We start from the raw sequence: 16,874 nt of genomic DNA, 5'->3' as shown, positions 1-16,874 counted from the left end.
GTTGCCAGCATGTAGCAGAATCAAAGGCAAAACATGTGGAGCTCCCACTGAAGTCAATAGGAGAAGGGTATGCCTTGAAGGAGAGGCATGCAAATTAAAAATAAATGCTGTTCCACATTACCAAATGAGCTAGTCATGTAAACACTGACTTTGAGGTCTAACCCTTCCTACTGGGAATACTCCCATAGAAAGTTCATTCCTAGTCAGGACAGAGCATTGTCCTTGACCACACTTGCAGAATGAGAACATATCTTGCCAATAACAGGTCCAAAACAAAGTAATCACCATGCGCTTTATTTCTGCTTAAAGTTGTTGTTATTACTATTATTGTTGCTGTTGTTTAATAATCTTGTTGTTTATTCACTGTATTATAAACAAGGAGCATTGTTTTGCAAATCCTGCATCAGGAAGACAGTTTTTTGGTGCTAGTCCTTATAGCAATTTTGGATTTCTCAAAGACTAGGAAGTCTGGGCAGAATCTTAGCAATATGGCCAATATTCAAAATACTGTTAGATTCTACATCTCAGTGTCAAATTCAGCAAATTTCCAGATCTTGCTTTTCATGAGTGTAATATTATTTATGTAAGTACTAAGTCAAACAATGCTCCAACAGTATTTCGTTGTGAGTAGCTTGCTTTCTACCTCCCTCTCTTTCTCTCCATATGTAGACAGAAAGAACATCGGTGATTGTGGAGTAGTTACAAAAGAAGCTGAAACTATTTTATGCCACGGTGACCTGAGTAGGAGCTACACATTAGTCTTGGCTTCCACTTGCACACCAGATGATTTGCACCACCACCTAATTTAGTCTCACTCCTCCGAGCAGCCTGTCTACTACATTCCTACTGTCTCCCACAATTCTAACAGTATGGTTGTTGTGCCCTAAAACTACTGCACAAACAGGAGCAGAACCAGAGACTTTGGGCAATTGTTGCCTGTTATCCTCTCTACACATTTTTGCTGTTACCTGAAGGAAAGTTAATAGTCTGGTTTAACCACGTTTGTGGTTTTATTGTGATTTTTACTGAGTTCCAGGAGTGGCAAGATGGAAAGGACACTGGTGGCCTGTCTGCTCCCCCCAAATCTTTTTCTCAAAGATTTCCACCGTGTCCTAAAAGGGTGCACAAAGAGTTTAAGGGGTTGTCACCAAAACACACTGAGTGTTGTTGAAGATCCCTGTGGGATAGGTCAGTGGAGCCCAGAGGCACAAATAACTAGTTACTGCCTCCTGTGTAGTGGCTGTGGTACTAACACAATTCCCAAGAAAGAGAAAAGAGGAAATAAAGGACAAAAAGAGCATTTAGAAATAACATGTAGCAAATTAAACGTAAGCACTTGACATAGGCAGCTTTACACAAGAAAACAGGAAACCGCCAGATGTTGTGAAAGTGGAAATACAGTATTCAAGATCTTAACTTGCATTTCTTATTTGGACAAAATTCTCGTTGGCTTCAGACAAGTTTTCTTCTGAAAAGTGGTGCAAGATTGGGCCCATAAGCACAACCTGACTTACACTGAAAATTACTATATGCAAGACCGACTTGTTCAGCTCCCTATTGAGGAGAGTAAGCAGTTGCAGGGACACATTTCTCTCCTTGCACAGGGAATTCTGACCATAGCATGGAGACAAGGATGGTTCCCAGCGCTCTGCTAGTCTTTCCTCCCCACACCTTGAAGAGGGATGAAGTAGATTAGGGAGCGACTAGACAGCCCTGTCCCTACCTCCCTTAAAGTGCTGGATCAGCCCTCAGACTAACCAGCTGGTGCACAAGGGCTGCAGCAAGCTGCTTCTCCAGTGGTGAGGGATTATGACTCAGCACCTCCAGTCACTGTGTTTGCTCATTACTCAGGACAAATTGTGAGACTGCAGTAACTATTCCCCAATAAATACCAAAAGATATCCAGATGAAACAAACAGACAGTGCTGGCTGTAACACCAGAACAAAGATACAATTCTTCGTCACACCCAGTGTCACTTAGTCAGGGTGATGTTTCCTGTATTCAGCAAACATGCCAGTAAAAGAATTTCCTTGGCATAGAGACAACATGGAAATGTCCTTTTAAAAATCAGTCAATACCAACAGAACTCATGAGCTAGCTGGAACCATTTCCTATGCTATGGGAAGAACACTTGAATAAGGTTAACCAAGACATTTTACCCTCCAAGCCTCCCCCCTCCCCATCTATTTCTGGATGTCTTCTTTTGTTCACCCTTTGCTAATTATAGTGGCCTTGCTTAGGTGATATTTATAGTCTTAAAAGAGTTGCCTGACTTTTAGAACACTTTATTCATGTATATTTCCTGTGTTTATTGTTGCCTTAACTAATTTTTAAAATTAAATTTACTTGATCCAAGATTTTATTTAGCAACAAATATCAAAGTAACTTTTCTTTCAACAAATGCAAGAGCTGCGTTTAGATGTCAAAAGCATTTTTCTATTTCTGAATTTCTGAAAACAGATTTTAGTTTCTTTCCCTCTCCAAGTGATGGGTATGACAGGCAATTCCAGAATTAGACAACATGAAATTTCCTTTTTCACCTCTATATGATTATTTGGTATCTTATTTTACTAACTTATTGTATCTTTCTTGTCTGTAATGGTTGCTTTAATGACTGGGGTGTCTCCAAGACACAGTGTTAAATATTTGTTTGCCCAGACTGCCTCGATGTCTACCTAACCACCTATAACTGATCTTCTACCAGGCACAGAATTGGAAACAAGACATTGAGAATGCCGATGTAAAATTACAGCTTCACTTTCCCACTAGCACCACATTTTATCTCTTTCTTAGTTTTCCTTAATTCCTTCCTAAATTTGCCCTTTTGTGTCTTTGGCTGTTGCTCTACAAATGTGCCTGTAGTGATGCCAACAGCAACAATTTTCAGTCCCTATTTTGAAACAGCAAATTAAGATTTTAGGGGAAAAATTGGTGCACATCTTTCAACTCTACTGAGAGCAGCTGGATTTGGGGAAATGTTAAAGCAAAGCGTGAGACTAACTGGCAGTTCACCTTTCAGCAGAAATGCTTTCTTCTTCCCTGGTAGCTGCCACCCACTCGCACAGGCTGAAGTAAGGGCTGCTCAGTGCGCTGGTGCCCCGGTTCTTGTGCCCGTACCTCCGTCTTACACACAAGCAGTGCTGCCTAGTGGGACCAGTGAATGGCTGTTGCAGCCCACTCCTAAGGGTGACACGGGGGAGGCAGCCCTTTCCTGGGGGGGCTGCTAGAGCCCCTCAGCCCCACTGCCACATGGATCATGCATGTCTCAAGCCCAGAGTGGGCATTGACCCTGACACACGCCTCGCCCTGCCTTGCAGCAAAGGTGTGAGTGTCACAGGGGTGCAGAAACACAGCAGCAGAGTGGCTGCCCAGGGGACAGTGCCCAGCCTCAGGCTGGCCACCCGGACACCTTCACACAGCCAGGAGTCAAGTCTCAGGTCAGGGAGAAGGAACGTGAAGACACTGAATTTTATTTCCAGCACATGGAAATATGTTTTGCTGCTTTCTATGCGTAGTCTTGTAACTGGAGGCTATGAAATAGAGCAAACCATGATAGCCATGGGTATTTTTTTTTCTCATGCATCAAAGGTACGTTTTTGGCTAGCATAAAATTACATACTTCCCTGGCAATAGATGGCTTATTCTGTTTTAGAAATCTGAAAATCTACTTGTTAGTGCATACTGGTCAAAGCTTGGGGGTAGAGAGATACCAGATGTTTGTGCAGCCTGTCTCTTACTGCCTTTATTTGAAACTCCATTTTATAATAATTTTAAAATTGGAAATGGAAAAGACTTAAGTCCTCTAATATGTTCCTGTGCCTATATAGTGAACCCAACCTGTTCTGAGTGATCTTACAATTTACAGCGGAATTTGAAAGCTTTCAGCCTTAGGCCTTTTCTCCAATAATGAGTCTGATGACTGAATGTGCTAGAAAACATACTATTGGAGCTGCTACAGGTAGAACACAGTTGCTCACTCTCCAAGGTCTTTGTTTTGTTCAGGTGTTATGCTTCTACATGGCTGCCATATGGCTGTATTTGTTGCTTCATCAAGGTATGAATATTCAGATTTCTTAAACTTTCTTCGTAAGTCACACTTTCCTCTGCTTTTCTTGTAATTTTTCAGCATTTTTCAGCCCTGCTGCTGAGTGGATTATGTGAGCTATTGACTCCACAGTGCATTATGTACAATGACCATCGCTTCACCTGGCACAGCTTACCTCTACATATGAAAGTATAGAACATCCATTTATATTATTTGGCTTCATCAGGGCTTATAGGAAGTTTGTAAGTGACTACAGTATGGCTAGGATTTCATCCTTACTGTAGGTGATCCTAAAGGCTACAGGTTAACAGAAGAACAGCCTTAAATCTAAACAGCCTTGATAGATTTATAGAGGCAAACTTTCACTGTCACTGGGAAACATCCCATACGACAGAAATATCATACAGGCATCATACACAAGTGTTGGATATGAATGATAGAGGTATCGTAGAAAAACTCTGGATTTGAATAAACAAGTTCTCTTCCTGTAGTAAGATTTACTGCCTGAGTTTAAGCAACGTCATAATTTGCAGGAGGAAAAATGGCTCTTTTTTTGTGGCAGAAACTTCCAAAAAATGGGAGTTCTTTGCAGATGAAGATCTGTCATTCTACCAATAAAACAGTGACTTTCTTAAGCAAATCCAGGAAATATATCTGTGATTTTCCAAGGGACTGGAATTGTTTGATTTTTAATGTGCAAAGCTTTCTCCATCATTTGGCAAAAAGATCAAATCCTCACAGCAGAAAATAACAGTTAAATAGTCTGGAAATATAACAGATTATATTAACATGGCTGAGCATTCATTGTTCAGTTTCCTTAGCCAGTACAGTAGCCATTATTAGAAATCACTTGAATATCACTTTGGACTAGCCATAGCACGCAAGATCTAAAGACCACCGTTTTTTCATCTTACCCTGCAGCAACATGATATATGTTTGGTAATACACCCAGGTAATGTCACTGCTGACAACTGTTAAACTTAAATTGGAAACCTACACTTTGAAGGGAAAAATTGAAATCTAATGTTACACTTCTGTTTTGCGTACCAAATGCCTCCAACTCACAGATGAACATGCAAGTGTGGCTCTTCCCTCCCACCGAGGCAGCAGTGTCTGCCTCAGGCCACACGGCAGGAGAGGCTGTAGCGATGTTCTTCCTCATGCCCATACTATACAGCCTGTTATATCTCTGCTTGTCACCAGCATTAGGGTGGGCTGCACAGCCTTTGGAATTGTTATTTATTTAAATTTTCTCTTAGAAAAATAACAAAACATTATTATTGCATCATGGCTATTCACAGGATCCTAGGTAAGTTTGCTACAGTGAACTGCTGACTGCAGACCTATTTGAGTGTAGAAGTGGGCAGTTTTTTGAAAAGCACCTACAAGAAGCATGGTTCTTAGTCTCAGCATGATGCTTAACACTGGTTATTAGATGGAAAAATTACTAAATCCAGGGTGACTGAAGTCAGCCTCCTGCTGTCAGAGGTGATAAGATCACATGGCAGAGCGGAACTAAAATATCCAACTCTGACATGAATGGGCATAAGAGAAGGTCATCTTTCTTACTCCTAGAAAAAGTGTTAGAGGCTTAGCACTGAACAAACTATTCAGAAAGGCTGCAAAGTGGCATGTCCCCATGCTGAAATACAGTGTTCGGTCACATCCTTTGTTCAGAGGAGAGCCAGAAGATCATGAAGTTAACTTCCAGCAGCATGCTCCCCTGCAAGGTTCAGCTAGATGACAGGTATAATCCCATGCTTCAATAAACCATGGTTTCTCTGCTGAGACTTCTTTCTAGATCAGTGATTTTGCTATTTGTGAAATTAAATTAATGATTCTAAAGCAAATAATTATTTGGCTGTGTAAGAAATACTTCTCCCCTTCCCCAACATTTTTTAAATATTTGAGAAATATTTGTTTTCAGATCCAGATACAATTAAGCCAGTATAAAAATCAACAGCTACACATGACAACATATTAACTAATTAACTAATCTGATATTAAGGGAAGTCCTGGACCTCAGTTTCTGGCAGCTTCCCTGACTGAAAGAAAGAACACTGCAGAAGTTTTATTTCATCAGCTATGTTAGTTAGGTTTCCTGTCCTATTACCCCCAAGGGGGGCTGATGCTGGGGGGTGGGGGGGCAGGGGGCCTTGAGGGGGGTGCAGCCTGTAACCGGTGCCCAGTGACCCCAGCCCTGCCCCCACAGGTGACCCCCATCACCCCCATCCCCCCCCCCTTCTGGGGGGTGCTGACCCTCCCCATCCCCCCCCCCCCCCCATCTGCGGGGGGGGAGGGTCAGCACCCTCGGGAGGCCCCGGTGGGCCTGAGGGGGGGAGTGCAGCCTGTAATTGCCTTTGATTACTTGAGTCTAAATAATATATCAACCTGTCACCACCCTGAAGAAGAACTTTTAAGGTATTCCTCTGCTAATACTTCTTCCCCCTCCCTCCCCCCACCCCCCAAAAAAACCCTAACCCAAACCTGTTGTTCTCCTATTCTGTGTTAACTCAGGTTAATAATTGGATTTCTGTACTGTAATTTTTATTTTTTACTTATTTCTTGATACTTAATTACATACAGACTGAAATTTGAAAATAAACCTGATGTACAGAGTATTATATTACTATACCTATCTAAATACATTTTACAGAAAAAGAATCAGAGACTCCAGGAGTTCTGTTAATTCTATTTGCACTGTTTGCACCGCTTTAAGAAATAATTTAAAACTCTGCTAATATAGCTGTGCTTATGGGGAATATGTAATGCAATACTAGGCCTCTTAGCTTCTTGCCTGCCAAAACATCTTTATTACCATGTACAGTAGAAGTTCTGTAGATAGGGTCCTTTTGAGATACGTGCTTAAACCAGTTTCTTTGAAGGCCACATTTGCAGCTAATGTAAGCGTGGCCAAATTTATACTTCTAGCAAGAAATCTTTCCCAGAACTGATAAGAGTCTGACATCAATGAGTGGCCTAAATTTGTGAACTCAGTGAATGGTTCTAGGATGAGCTTCTTTAACACGAAGTACAGCAGCTCTTCCTGCAATCATTCACTAAATGGGTTTGTGCTCACATAGTACTTTGACCTAGGACAACCTCACTAAAATAGCCAAATAAGTCAAGGTAATATTTTTGTGAGTCACAAGTCCTTTAGTGCCTTTTTATAACTATCAACATTTAGTTAATTTTCTGATCCTCAGCCAGAAGAAAGTATCCTGAGGACTGTTCTACAGTGCAGGTCCTGTTTTCTTCCTGCCCCAAGCAGACTGCTTTCTTTTATGGGTTCAGGAATACTTAGCTTTGGAAGTAGTTGCTGAATTTTCCCTGATGTAGGCTGATGAGGAAAGACCAGTCCAGTGGAACCATCTGCATCCTTTCTTGGGGCCAGGTAACCTTTGGTCTTGAGAAACGCTTGCAATATTTTCTTTTTAGCTTTGTATAAAGACCTTTCACCTGACTAAGACAGCTGGCTACAAATCTAGCATCCCCAGGGCATTCCTGAGTTTTCTTAGCTGAGGATAAGATGGATATATCTTACTTTTATATTTACCGAGCTTTCAACAACTCCAGAATAGCAAACAAAGGCCTTCTTTACTATTTATGATGTAATTACTTATTACAGAGTATTCTGACTTCACAGGATAAAGAGGTATGCTTGAGATTTTAGTAGGTGTTAAATACAAAGTTGCTGGATTGCAATTGGCTGCTTTGGATCTTACTCTGACATTATTATTAATCCTGACTAATTTGCTTCAGTAACATTTCCATTAATTTCTGATATCCAACATGAAGATGGGAGCATCTGCTCCTTAGCAAGTAGGAGCATTAGCCTTTAATTACATACTTAAATTCATACACAGGTCAAATCTGTAAAATGCAGTGCATGCTGTAGGTAGTTCTGCCCAGTCAATATTTTTACCTTTGACATGCTTACATGTGTAACACATTCTAAAAGAGGTGTTGACAATTTGTAGAGCCACAAGTGAGAAGAATGTGATAAGCATAAGCTGATAGAAGCATGTTTGTTATCACTTGAGATCTCTTTTTAAAAAATCAAATTTTCAGCAAAATGGAAAGAAAAAGAGAAAACTTAAAAACTGAAGTTCACTGGTGGTTTTTTGTTGTTATCTCTAGGATAAATGTGGCCTAAACCACTGGACAGGGACAACATTTTTTGTCACATCCTCCTCCTTTTCAGTCCCTCCCGAACTCTGCTAACTATAAACCTCAAGGCGTAGCACAAAGGAAAACGTTTGCTCTTTTGTAATGAAGAGACCAATGTCTAAGACTAAATTTAAATGAAGTAAAAAGATACAGTAAAGGAATGCAAACATGCAATTTAGTAACTCACAGCCAGCTGTGCAAGGCATCACTTACCATGACAAAATCAAGATCAATTTCATACAAACCACATTTGTACTTCTTTTACTGTTTAATTATTTGAGTAATTTAAAATTTTAGTCCCAGAGATGTGCTAATACACCTGTCTTATTTGAAAGGCATCTCAAGATTCAGCTGTTAAGTTTAGCCAAGCAGGAATAATAGGAAAATATGTTCTCAAGCAAATACATATTTGTCAACTGTGTACAGGAAGGCAACAAAGTTAGCCGTTCTGAAAATCCAGTTGTACCTTTATCACAACTGCTTCTTTCCCTCCCTCTGTATTTAAAATCTCTGTCATATCCTCAGGGGTGGATGTTTCTACCACCCCACCCCACCCCCAGGTATTCCCACTCTGTGGAGCAATCTGAAATAGCTGCTTTCACTGACTTGATCAGGAGCTGAAACCATGGATGGACAGAAGAGAGCTGAGTTCATGAAAAGTTTGGAAACCCTTTGTTTAATTCTGATCCTCTCAGCTGCAAAGAGAGAGGGTACTGCCTAGTGCTGTAAAAAATGTGGAATCTGATCTAAACATGTTTTGGGCACCTCACTTTTTGAAGTTGAGAAGCTAAATGTTCTTAGCATTGTCTGTAATCTGGTCCCTATATATTAGATGTGGATGGATTTCCAAGTGTTGTTATTGTTCTGGAATGCTGTGCAGTTTAGTTGATCTTGTCCAATTTTTTTTTAAATATAATAAAATCTGGATATGCCAGAAGATATGAAACTGCTGAACTCCAAGTTTCTAAGGTGTAAAGGGTACAAATACGAAGATGAAACCAACACCTAAAAATGCGTGAAAGTCAGTTCATTAGCCAAAGGCTTTATGCAGTGAATTTCTAGCATGTATGTATTTGCAGAAGTCTGTATGTACATGGTAGTGTGTATATATATATATATATATATATATATCTCTAAAGCCAGGAAAAGTAGGTCAGCATTTTCATGAAGCACATTTCTGCATCTTTGGTGTCCATATTAGTAAACATATGTTGGTTGAAGAAAACCATCTCTAAAACTATTCCCAGTATAGCATGTTGAATGATTATAAAATCTGCCTATAGATTAAGCCATGGAACCATAAAAAGTAAATGTTGCTTGCATGTCATTTCATATTCTCACTTTAATCATAAATGGGATTTTAAGATCATAACTTAGAAAATCTTACACTGAAGAGTATCTTGTTCTGCAAGTCTTAGTGTTTTTTAACATGGTTACTCTAGACTAAACATGCTCCCCAGTACATGGGTAGAAAGACCTGGTCTCTGATATTTAGAACATGGTCTGTTGGAAATGTAACAGGTTTGCAGATTTCATTTTTAAATTATTTAAAATGGGTTGCATGGTTTATAACTTACTATAAAATTGTAAACAACTTGGCAAACTTAAGATGTGAGAGTCTTCTCTCTTAATCCATTTTCTTTTCCCCCTCTGAGTAAACTTCCTCCGTTCTTTCTCTTTATATAGGCTGATTTTTTAATGGTTCCTGCAACCATTCACATAAAAAACTGAAGAAAAGGTGAAGTTGTATATGCAACATATACAGCTTGCTTTTCTTGTGATGAGGCTTTATTTCATGTGTCGGCATCATTATAGTTACGACAGAAATATTGTTGTGGCAAGCATTCTGACTGCAGCTTTTTAATGGGATCTCCCTTCTGTGCTCTTAATTCGTGTAGATTCCATTACCAGTGAACTTTTACAGTAATTGTTGTATTTGGGTACTGTATTATTTTCCCTTAGCTTGACAGTAGTCAGCAAGATATTATGGATGATCACAAAACTTTACAGATTTCAGCAGCAAATACTTGTGGCAAGAACATCTCCATGTAGCAGAGATCCAGAACTAGTGATGTAATAGGGAAATTCAGATGTGATTTGAGTTAATCTTGAGGGGTTTTTGAGACAGAACATCTTTTATTCATTCCAGAGCTAATTTCTGTGTCAAGAGAATGGTTAAAAACTGTACTCTCTGATGTCAAATTTCTGGCTTAAAATTTCAGCTCTGACCCCAACAGACCCCAAAACTGCCTTAACAAAAAGTGTGAAAAATATAAATGGGGGAATTTCTGGCCACCAGAGAGCTGTGCATGAGGATTTACTGGGTGCTCCAACAAAATTAAGAGCCTAAAGATCATCGTAGTCAGCCTAGGTTAAAGGAATCCACCATGTATCAGTGGTGATGAGAACCAAAATGAGTGGTTAAGGCATCTTCTTCCTCCTTGCTTTCTGTTCTGTGTATACCCTGCTTAGGATTCAGCCTTCATGGTTAACTAGACACACGAGAATGCACAAAATAGTATCCCATTGAGAAAGTGAATATTCCAAATGGGGACTTTCAACTGCACAGAGATGGAGAGAAATGGCATTCCCCCACATGTTAAATAAGGTAATGAAATAAATTAACGTGGAATGGTGTAACAGGCATGCTTACAACTCTGATTACAAGCCAGATAGCGAGCAATACCGAGAGGGAAGCAGTAAAATTTATGTGAGGCCCTATGGAGGCTAATAACATTTGTGATAAATAGTAAAGTACAGAAGAGCTGACCTGAAACTTGAATCTCTTTGCTACAGCTAATTATAGGCTCAGGTGGAAGACAACTACAAGTTTCTCCTCATAATAGTCTGACTACTTCAAGGCAAATAAATTGAGAATGAGATGCTTGGGGGGAAAAAAAGAAAAGATAAACCATACTTTCTTGCTTGAGGAACAACATTGTAACAAATGGTATTTTTTTCTTGATTGATAATATAATGTAAGATTGTTACCTACCTTAAGTTCTCTAAAAAAGATGCTACTCCTAGCCCACTCAACAATGGAGAAGAGGGTTTGGTCAGCCATTTTACACATAAGCCCAAATGTGTTGAGCTTCTCATGTTTGCCTCTGTTGGCTTGCTCTTGCTGCAGGTACGCCATGATCTTGGCTTGGACCTGCGGCTCATCTGACTCACATTTCAAGAGTTCCAATATCAGATGCGGAATACTTGCTGGTGAGCTTGTTTGATAGTTATCCATGTATGAGTAGCCCATTATTGACTCTGGTGAACTAGTGTAAGGGTCAGGGTACTCAGACTTGATAGCGCGGCTTGGAAAATGGCCATAGGTTTGGTAACCTTGCAGACTGCCATGGGGTGGCATTGTCATACTAATCGGAGAGGTGACAAAGGGACTTCTGTCATAGTCTGTAGGAGGCAAGGCAGTATGGTTCAGAGGTAGGCCTTTGGAGGCAGAATGGATGTTCTGGATCGCAGAGGATATTGTCAGGTCAGTCGGCATTGCTTGGATCACCTGAGTCATGGCTTCCAGTTTAAGTCCATTTGCTCGGATAAGAGCTTTCTTCTGCTGCTTCAGTGCCCTGTCTCTCTTGTACATTGGTCCAAACTTGTTTCGACCACCACGCATTCGGTCAGCTCGCACAGCTGTCAGGGGAGAGGAGGAAGTAAATCATAATTAAAACGTGGAATCGACATTTTTTAATGAAACATACATTAGGACAGGGCAGAAATGTAAAAATGTAACTCCTTTTTTAATTTTTTTTTTCCAAATTCAAAGTTGCACTTTTATTCCTAAAGAAAAAGATTTATTTTGACTTAACAAATGTCTTCTTTTTCCTGGTAATTTAAATATCACATGCATATATTACTAACATACAAGGACTTCTCTTTACATTGATTAGGACACAGGGACAAACACAATGGTTGGCTACAGGAATTTCACACCTGCTATGGGATCATGTGGAGATCTCAGTGTTTGTTTGTTTTTATGTCAAGCTACTATGTCATTAAGAAACAAGGGCTGATGTCCAGAATTTGTCTGAGACGTATCCAGCGGACCACATTGTCTCATTATAATCATTCCATTACTGCCTTCCACCACAGCAAAACATCTGAAACGTAAATTACGAAATGTTCAGTAGTCACAAAGGGGAACATGTTTGTCTTGGCAAAAAGGAAATATTTCCTTTCAATGATTCTGTTCAGGTTGGTGTAAAATTTTATGCAATTTCTAGGTAGCTGAACAGCTCTACAGAAATGTTTAGCTGCAGTTGGAATGTACAGAGAGAAAGCTGTCAGCTTGCTGTCTTCCACACAGAAGGTGGAAGTGAAACAGAAACTATTGACACTGTTCTGTCTTGTAATATCCCTGGAATTAAAAATAATTAAAACAGATCCACCTCAACAGCTGCCTTGGGAGTCATACTGGTGGTCTCTGTCACAGCAGTGTCTGTCACAGTAGTATATATGTAATGGACTAGCGAGGAGCTCTCACCAAGCCCACCTTGCCCAACGGCAATTAGATTGAAAGAGGAAACTTTGACAGCCTGGTGACATGTTGAGACTGCTGAGATTGCTGGAGGTTAAGTTCTTGAGCTTTTTATCTTAGGGATTAGTAGAACATTAAAAATGTATTATGAATGCTAGATAATACACAATACTATACATTATCATAAGGACTTTAACGTTTAATGATTTTTTTGGTCCATGGTAATTTATGAACTAGACTTTAAGGCTAGTTATTTCCCTGATATTGCTATCAGGGAAATACACATACAAATGTCACAATTTATTTACAATTATGAAGTACATGTTCTTCCAATTTTCTAAACAAAGGAAAAGAAGTTGCATGGCTGTGTGGACAACGAAGTTAAAGTACATTTTCTAGAGCATCTTTACAACTACAGGCACTTTGCTTAAATTTGCAGTAAAAATGCTGCTGCTAATATTGCTGTTGAATGTTGACTTTAAACAAAATGCAGGAAATTAAAATAATTCAATTCCCATGCTGGTAAATGTAATTAACTTTAAATCTGTATACATAGTATCCTCCCAGGTATTCTACAATCAAAACCCTGTGAGCCAGATTGGATTAGCAAATGGTTTTGTGTAACTCCTATAGAAATTAAGGTAAACTGCACGTAATCACAGAAGACAAAATCTGGTCCTGTATCACTGTCAGCAATTAAGAGGAGTTGCAAGCAGGAGTAGATAAATGTATTGTATCCTTATTCTTAACACCAACAATGAGAAAAGGATTCCAAATGTCTGGTTATTGTACTATCTGAGTTTGGAAGAACATGCAGTGATTCAGGATGTTTAGTGCAGTTAGTGCTAGCTCAGTCTTGCGGGCAAATAGAAGAGTACTGAATCCATCGAACTGCAGAAGGCTGATGTTTCTGTTTATCTTCAGTTCTATCAGCAGCTGTCCTTTGCCAGACTCAGGTGACTGGGTCTTACCCGTTATGGTTCCCTTAATGGTTTATGGTTTCCCTCCTTGGCCTGATTTTTCCTGGTTAAGCATCTGGGGTGAATGTCATTTCAGTACAATTGTAATACGGATTTTAGAGCTTGTCCTTGGTCAAGCAGAAATGTCATTTGCTGCGGAACCTGAATTTTAGTATTTAATATATTAAAGTTAGAATGAACTATGTATGATTCTCAACTTCGAGTGGATGATAATTTTGCATCTGGTTATCTCAAAGGGTATTGTACACTTTTCATTGTTCTCTGTACATGAGAAAGTGAAATTAAGTCAAAAGGTATGCTTCAAAAAGTATACTTCAAAATGCCTTATTCTCTTTCATTTGTAATAGCATCTCAGGTGTAACCTCACAAAAATATAGGACACAGCTTTAGAGATTATTTGTTCCTTAATCTCAAAGGCAAGTCAGTGTGAGAAAAACCCTGATTTTATCTGTTTCTCTGTTTTCTGCCTTATTGTCAGAAAAATACATATTAAAAAACCAACCCTAGATAAAATATAAAATATGTTTCCACAGCAATGACTGATTTTTTTTTAATTTAAGCACTTCTTACATATTTTGTTTAAACTATATTACGTCTTTTTTAAAAGCTGCAAAACTAGTCTATCTAGACCCATTCATTCACAAACTCTAAAATACTGAAATATCAAATTATATACATATATAAAAAAATAGATTATGTTTTTGACTAGTTGTTAGTGATTTACCATTTACTCATTAGGTCTTTTTAATAAAGCAACAATTTCACTGAGCATACAAAGTTACCTTCTACTATAATTTCAAAATCATGATAAATGTATAGCATTTTTCACATAAAATATCATGTAATAAGATATGCATTCCTATTATTTTCAGAATTAATCTATAGTATAGTTGAAAATAACAGCAAGACTATAGCTCTTACCTTCCAATTTCATTCCAACACTTAGACATTTTTGAAATCGACAGTAAGGGCATCGTTTTCTCTGTGTTTTGTCAATCTGGCAATTCTGATTTTCTATACATGTGTACCTTTTGTTATTCTGGACTGTTCGCTTAAAGAATCCCTGTATGATAGATATAAAAGTTAGCCCATTTTGCTTGACTAGCATCTTTCAGCATTTTATTTTATGGAAATCATTGTAACATGTTTTTCAGACACCACTCAAGCACTTAAGAAGTTAGATAGTTTATTTTAATCACAGTGAGATGTACCCAGGAAAAAACCACCAGACTCCAGAAGAGGTTCTCTAGTGTTAGTCCTATATTTTATAGATTTATGTCAAAGCTTGCTAAGACTGGCTATAGTCTCCTGTGCCCCTAACAGTGGTAGCAGAAATAGTGAGGCTGACCAGTTCCTTTTGTATTCTTTAATCATCGCAAAATGATTAAAGTCTTCCCTTTAAAGTACTTTTACATGAAACAAGCAGGGATGCTGTTGCAGAGGTAACAGGAATAAAGAGTATCTCTGGCTAGAGTACATCCCAGTGGTGCATACTAGCGGCACGGTAAGTGCTTGTTGTTCATTTCTCACCGATTATTTTTTAACGCAAATATGATATGCTAAGTTAATTTTTCTGTGCAACTAAGTATTTAAAATTGCATTGTTCTGGCCAAGGAGTTCTTTTTACAGTGCATTACTTAAATAACTATAAAAAACTTCTAAAAAATTTTACATGACAAATGTCATGAATTCATAAGTATTTAAACCCTTTAGTATACATACAACTATGCAGATATATTTATCTTTCAATATGATAAGTTGCATTTACAAATATTTTATTTCAAAATTAATGAATTCTCTAAAAGAAATCATTAGTTACTTGACTTTGTGTGTCAAGAGAACGCTGACAGTTATAGTTTGTATGAAAAAAATGCATGGTCATTACAGTTACAGAAATTTCCACTGTAATGTTGAAGGATAAAATATCTGCTTTAGATTTTGCAAAGCAGATCTGTATTGAGGATACTTTTCCCACTTTATCCTCCAGCAGCAGAAATACTCTGAATGCATATAAATCAACTAAAATCAGTATTTAGGACAGTTAGGAATGAAAGTTGTTCTAGAACTACATCACTTCACAAGAGCAAAATACTTAAAAGCAACGATAAAACTACAATGCAAAACAGTCCAGGTTGTTTCCATTTGTGCAGATGAGATCTCTCCAAGAGACTTCTAAATTCTAAAGGTTTTTGGTGGTTAATTTTTAACATGAATGTAACAAGAAACATATCAGATATAAGCCAAATTATTACACATCTGATTTCTTTAATCATCTTTTTTCTGCTTATATTTGAAATATATTTTTTTTTCCTGTACTTGTGTTTGTATGAAGTAATTAGTACAGAACCTTGCAGCTTTCACAGGTGAGAAGTCCATAATGGTACCCAGACACTTTATCTCCACAGACTGGACACAGCTCCTCAAGGTCTTCATCATAAGAATAATTCACCATTTTAAACTGAGACACTGGGGAGAGGAGAAATAGCACATTCAATTAGAATTTACATTAATAACTCAAATTTTCCGCAACTGTTCTCATCGGGAAAGAAAGCTCATTTGCACCACTGCAAACGAGGGGGGGAGGTATTTTTTAAAACACAGTTTGTAACGAGACTTGCAACTTTTCATCAACAGCAAATCTGTATGATACTTTGCAAGTGTAGAAAAAATCATCAGCTTCCTAGTTTTATGTTCTAAGTATTTATATTTACGGTGGGCCCTCGACCCAATCCTGAGTTGAAGGAACCACAAACTAAATTAATTCATTTAAATCCGAAAACGAACAGGGGCAAACTTTAAAAAAAAAGCAGAACGAAAAGATGGAGTGGCGCTTGTGTATTTAAAGTAACTCAGTTCATTTCTTCAAAGTTTTCTTTCAACATCAGCCTGCAAATATTTACTTAGCCCAAACTGGGATCTCACAGACCCAGCACTTTTGTGCCGCGCTGAGTGCAAGTTAGTGGCTTGCGACACCAGCTGAAAGCGCCCCCCGCCCCGCGCTGCGGCCCCGCGGCCCCGGGCCGGCGCTTCCCAGCCCCCGCCGGCAGAGGGGCAGCGGCCCGGGACCGCCGTCCTGGGGGTGCGGCGCGGCTCTGCCCAGCCGGCGGCTCCCGGTACCGAGAAACCGGCGCGCCGGGGCCGCCTGAAGTTTCGGCCGCGGGAGGAACGGTCGGGGAGGAGCCGGCCGTCAGG

General features: G+C 39.1%; 1 protein-coding gene across 4 annotated transcripts in view; it reads right to left on the bottom strand.

The window, feature by feature from the left end:
• NR5A2 (nuclear receptor subfamily 5 group A member 2) overlaps positions 1-16,874 on the bottom strand; it is a 96,485-nt gene that overhangs the window by 67,613 nt on the left and 11,998 nt on the right. For all 4 annotated transcript variants that reach the window (XM_037404611.1, XM_037404613.1, XM_037404612.1 and 1 more), the window contains 3 exons: positions 16,030-16,148; positions 14,604-14,745; positions 11,212-11,858 (listed from right to left, as the gene is read on the bottom strand). In XM_037404611.1, the coding sequence (XP_037260508.1) occupies positions 11,212-11,858; positions 14,604-14,745; positions 16,030-16,148 (908 nt within the window). The remainder of the gene's footprint in view (positions 1-11,211; positions 11,859-14,603; positions 14,746-16,029; positions 16,149-16,874) is intronic.

The sequence above is a fragment of the Falco rusticolus genome, chromosome 11 (genome assembly GCF_015220075.1).
Source record: "Falco rusticolus isolate bFalRus1 chromosome 11, bFalRus1.pri, whole genome shotgun sequence".
Taxonomy (NCBI): Eukaryota; Metazoa; Chordata; class Aves; order Falconiformes; family Falconidae; genus Falco; species Falco rusticolus.
The sequence above is the reverse complement of the archived record's forward strand: the minus strand, read 5'-3'. Positions and strand labels throughout refer to the sequence as shown.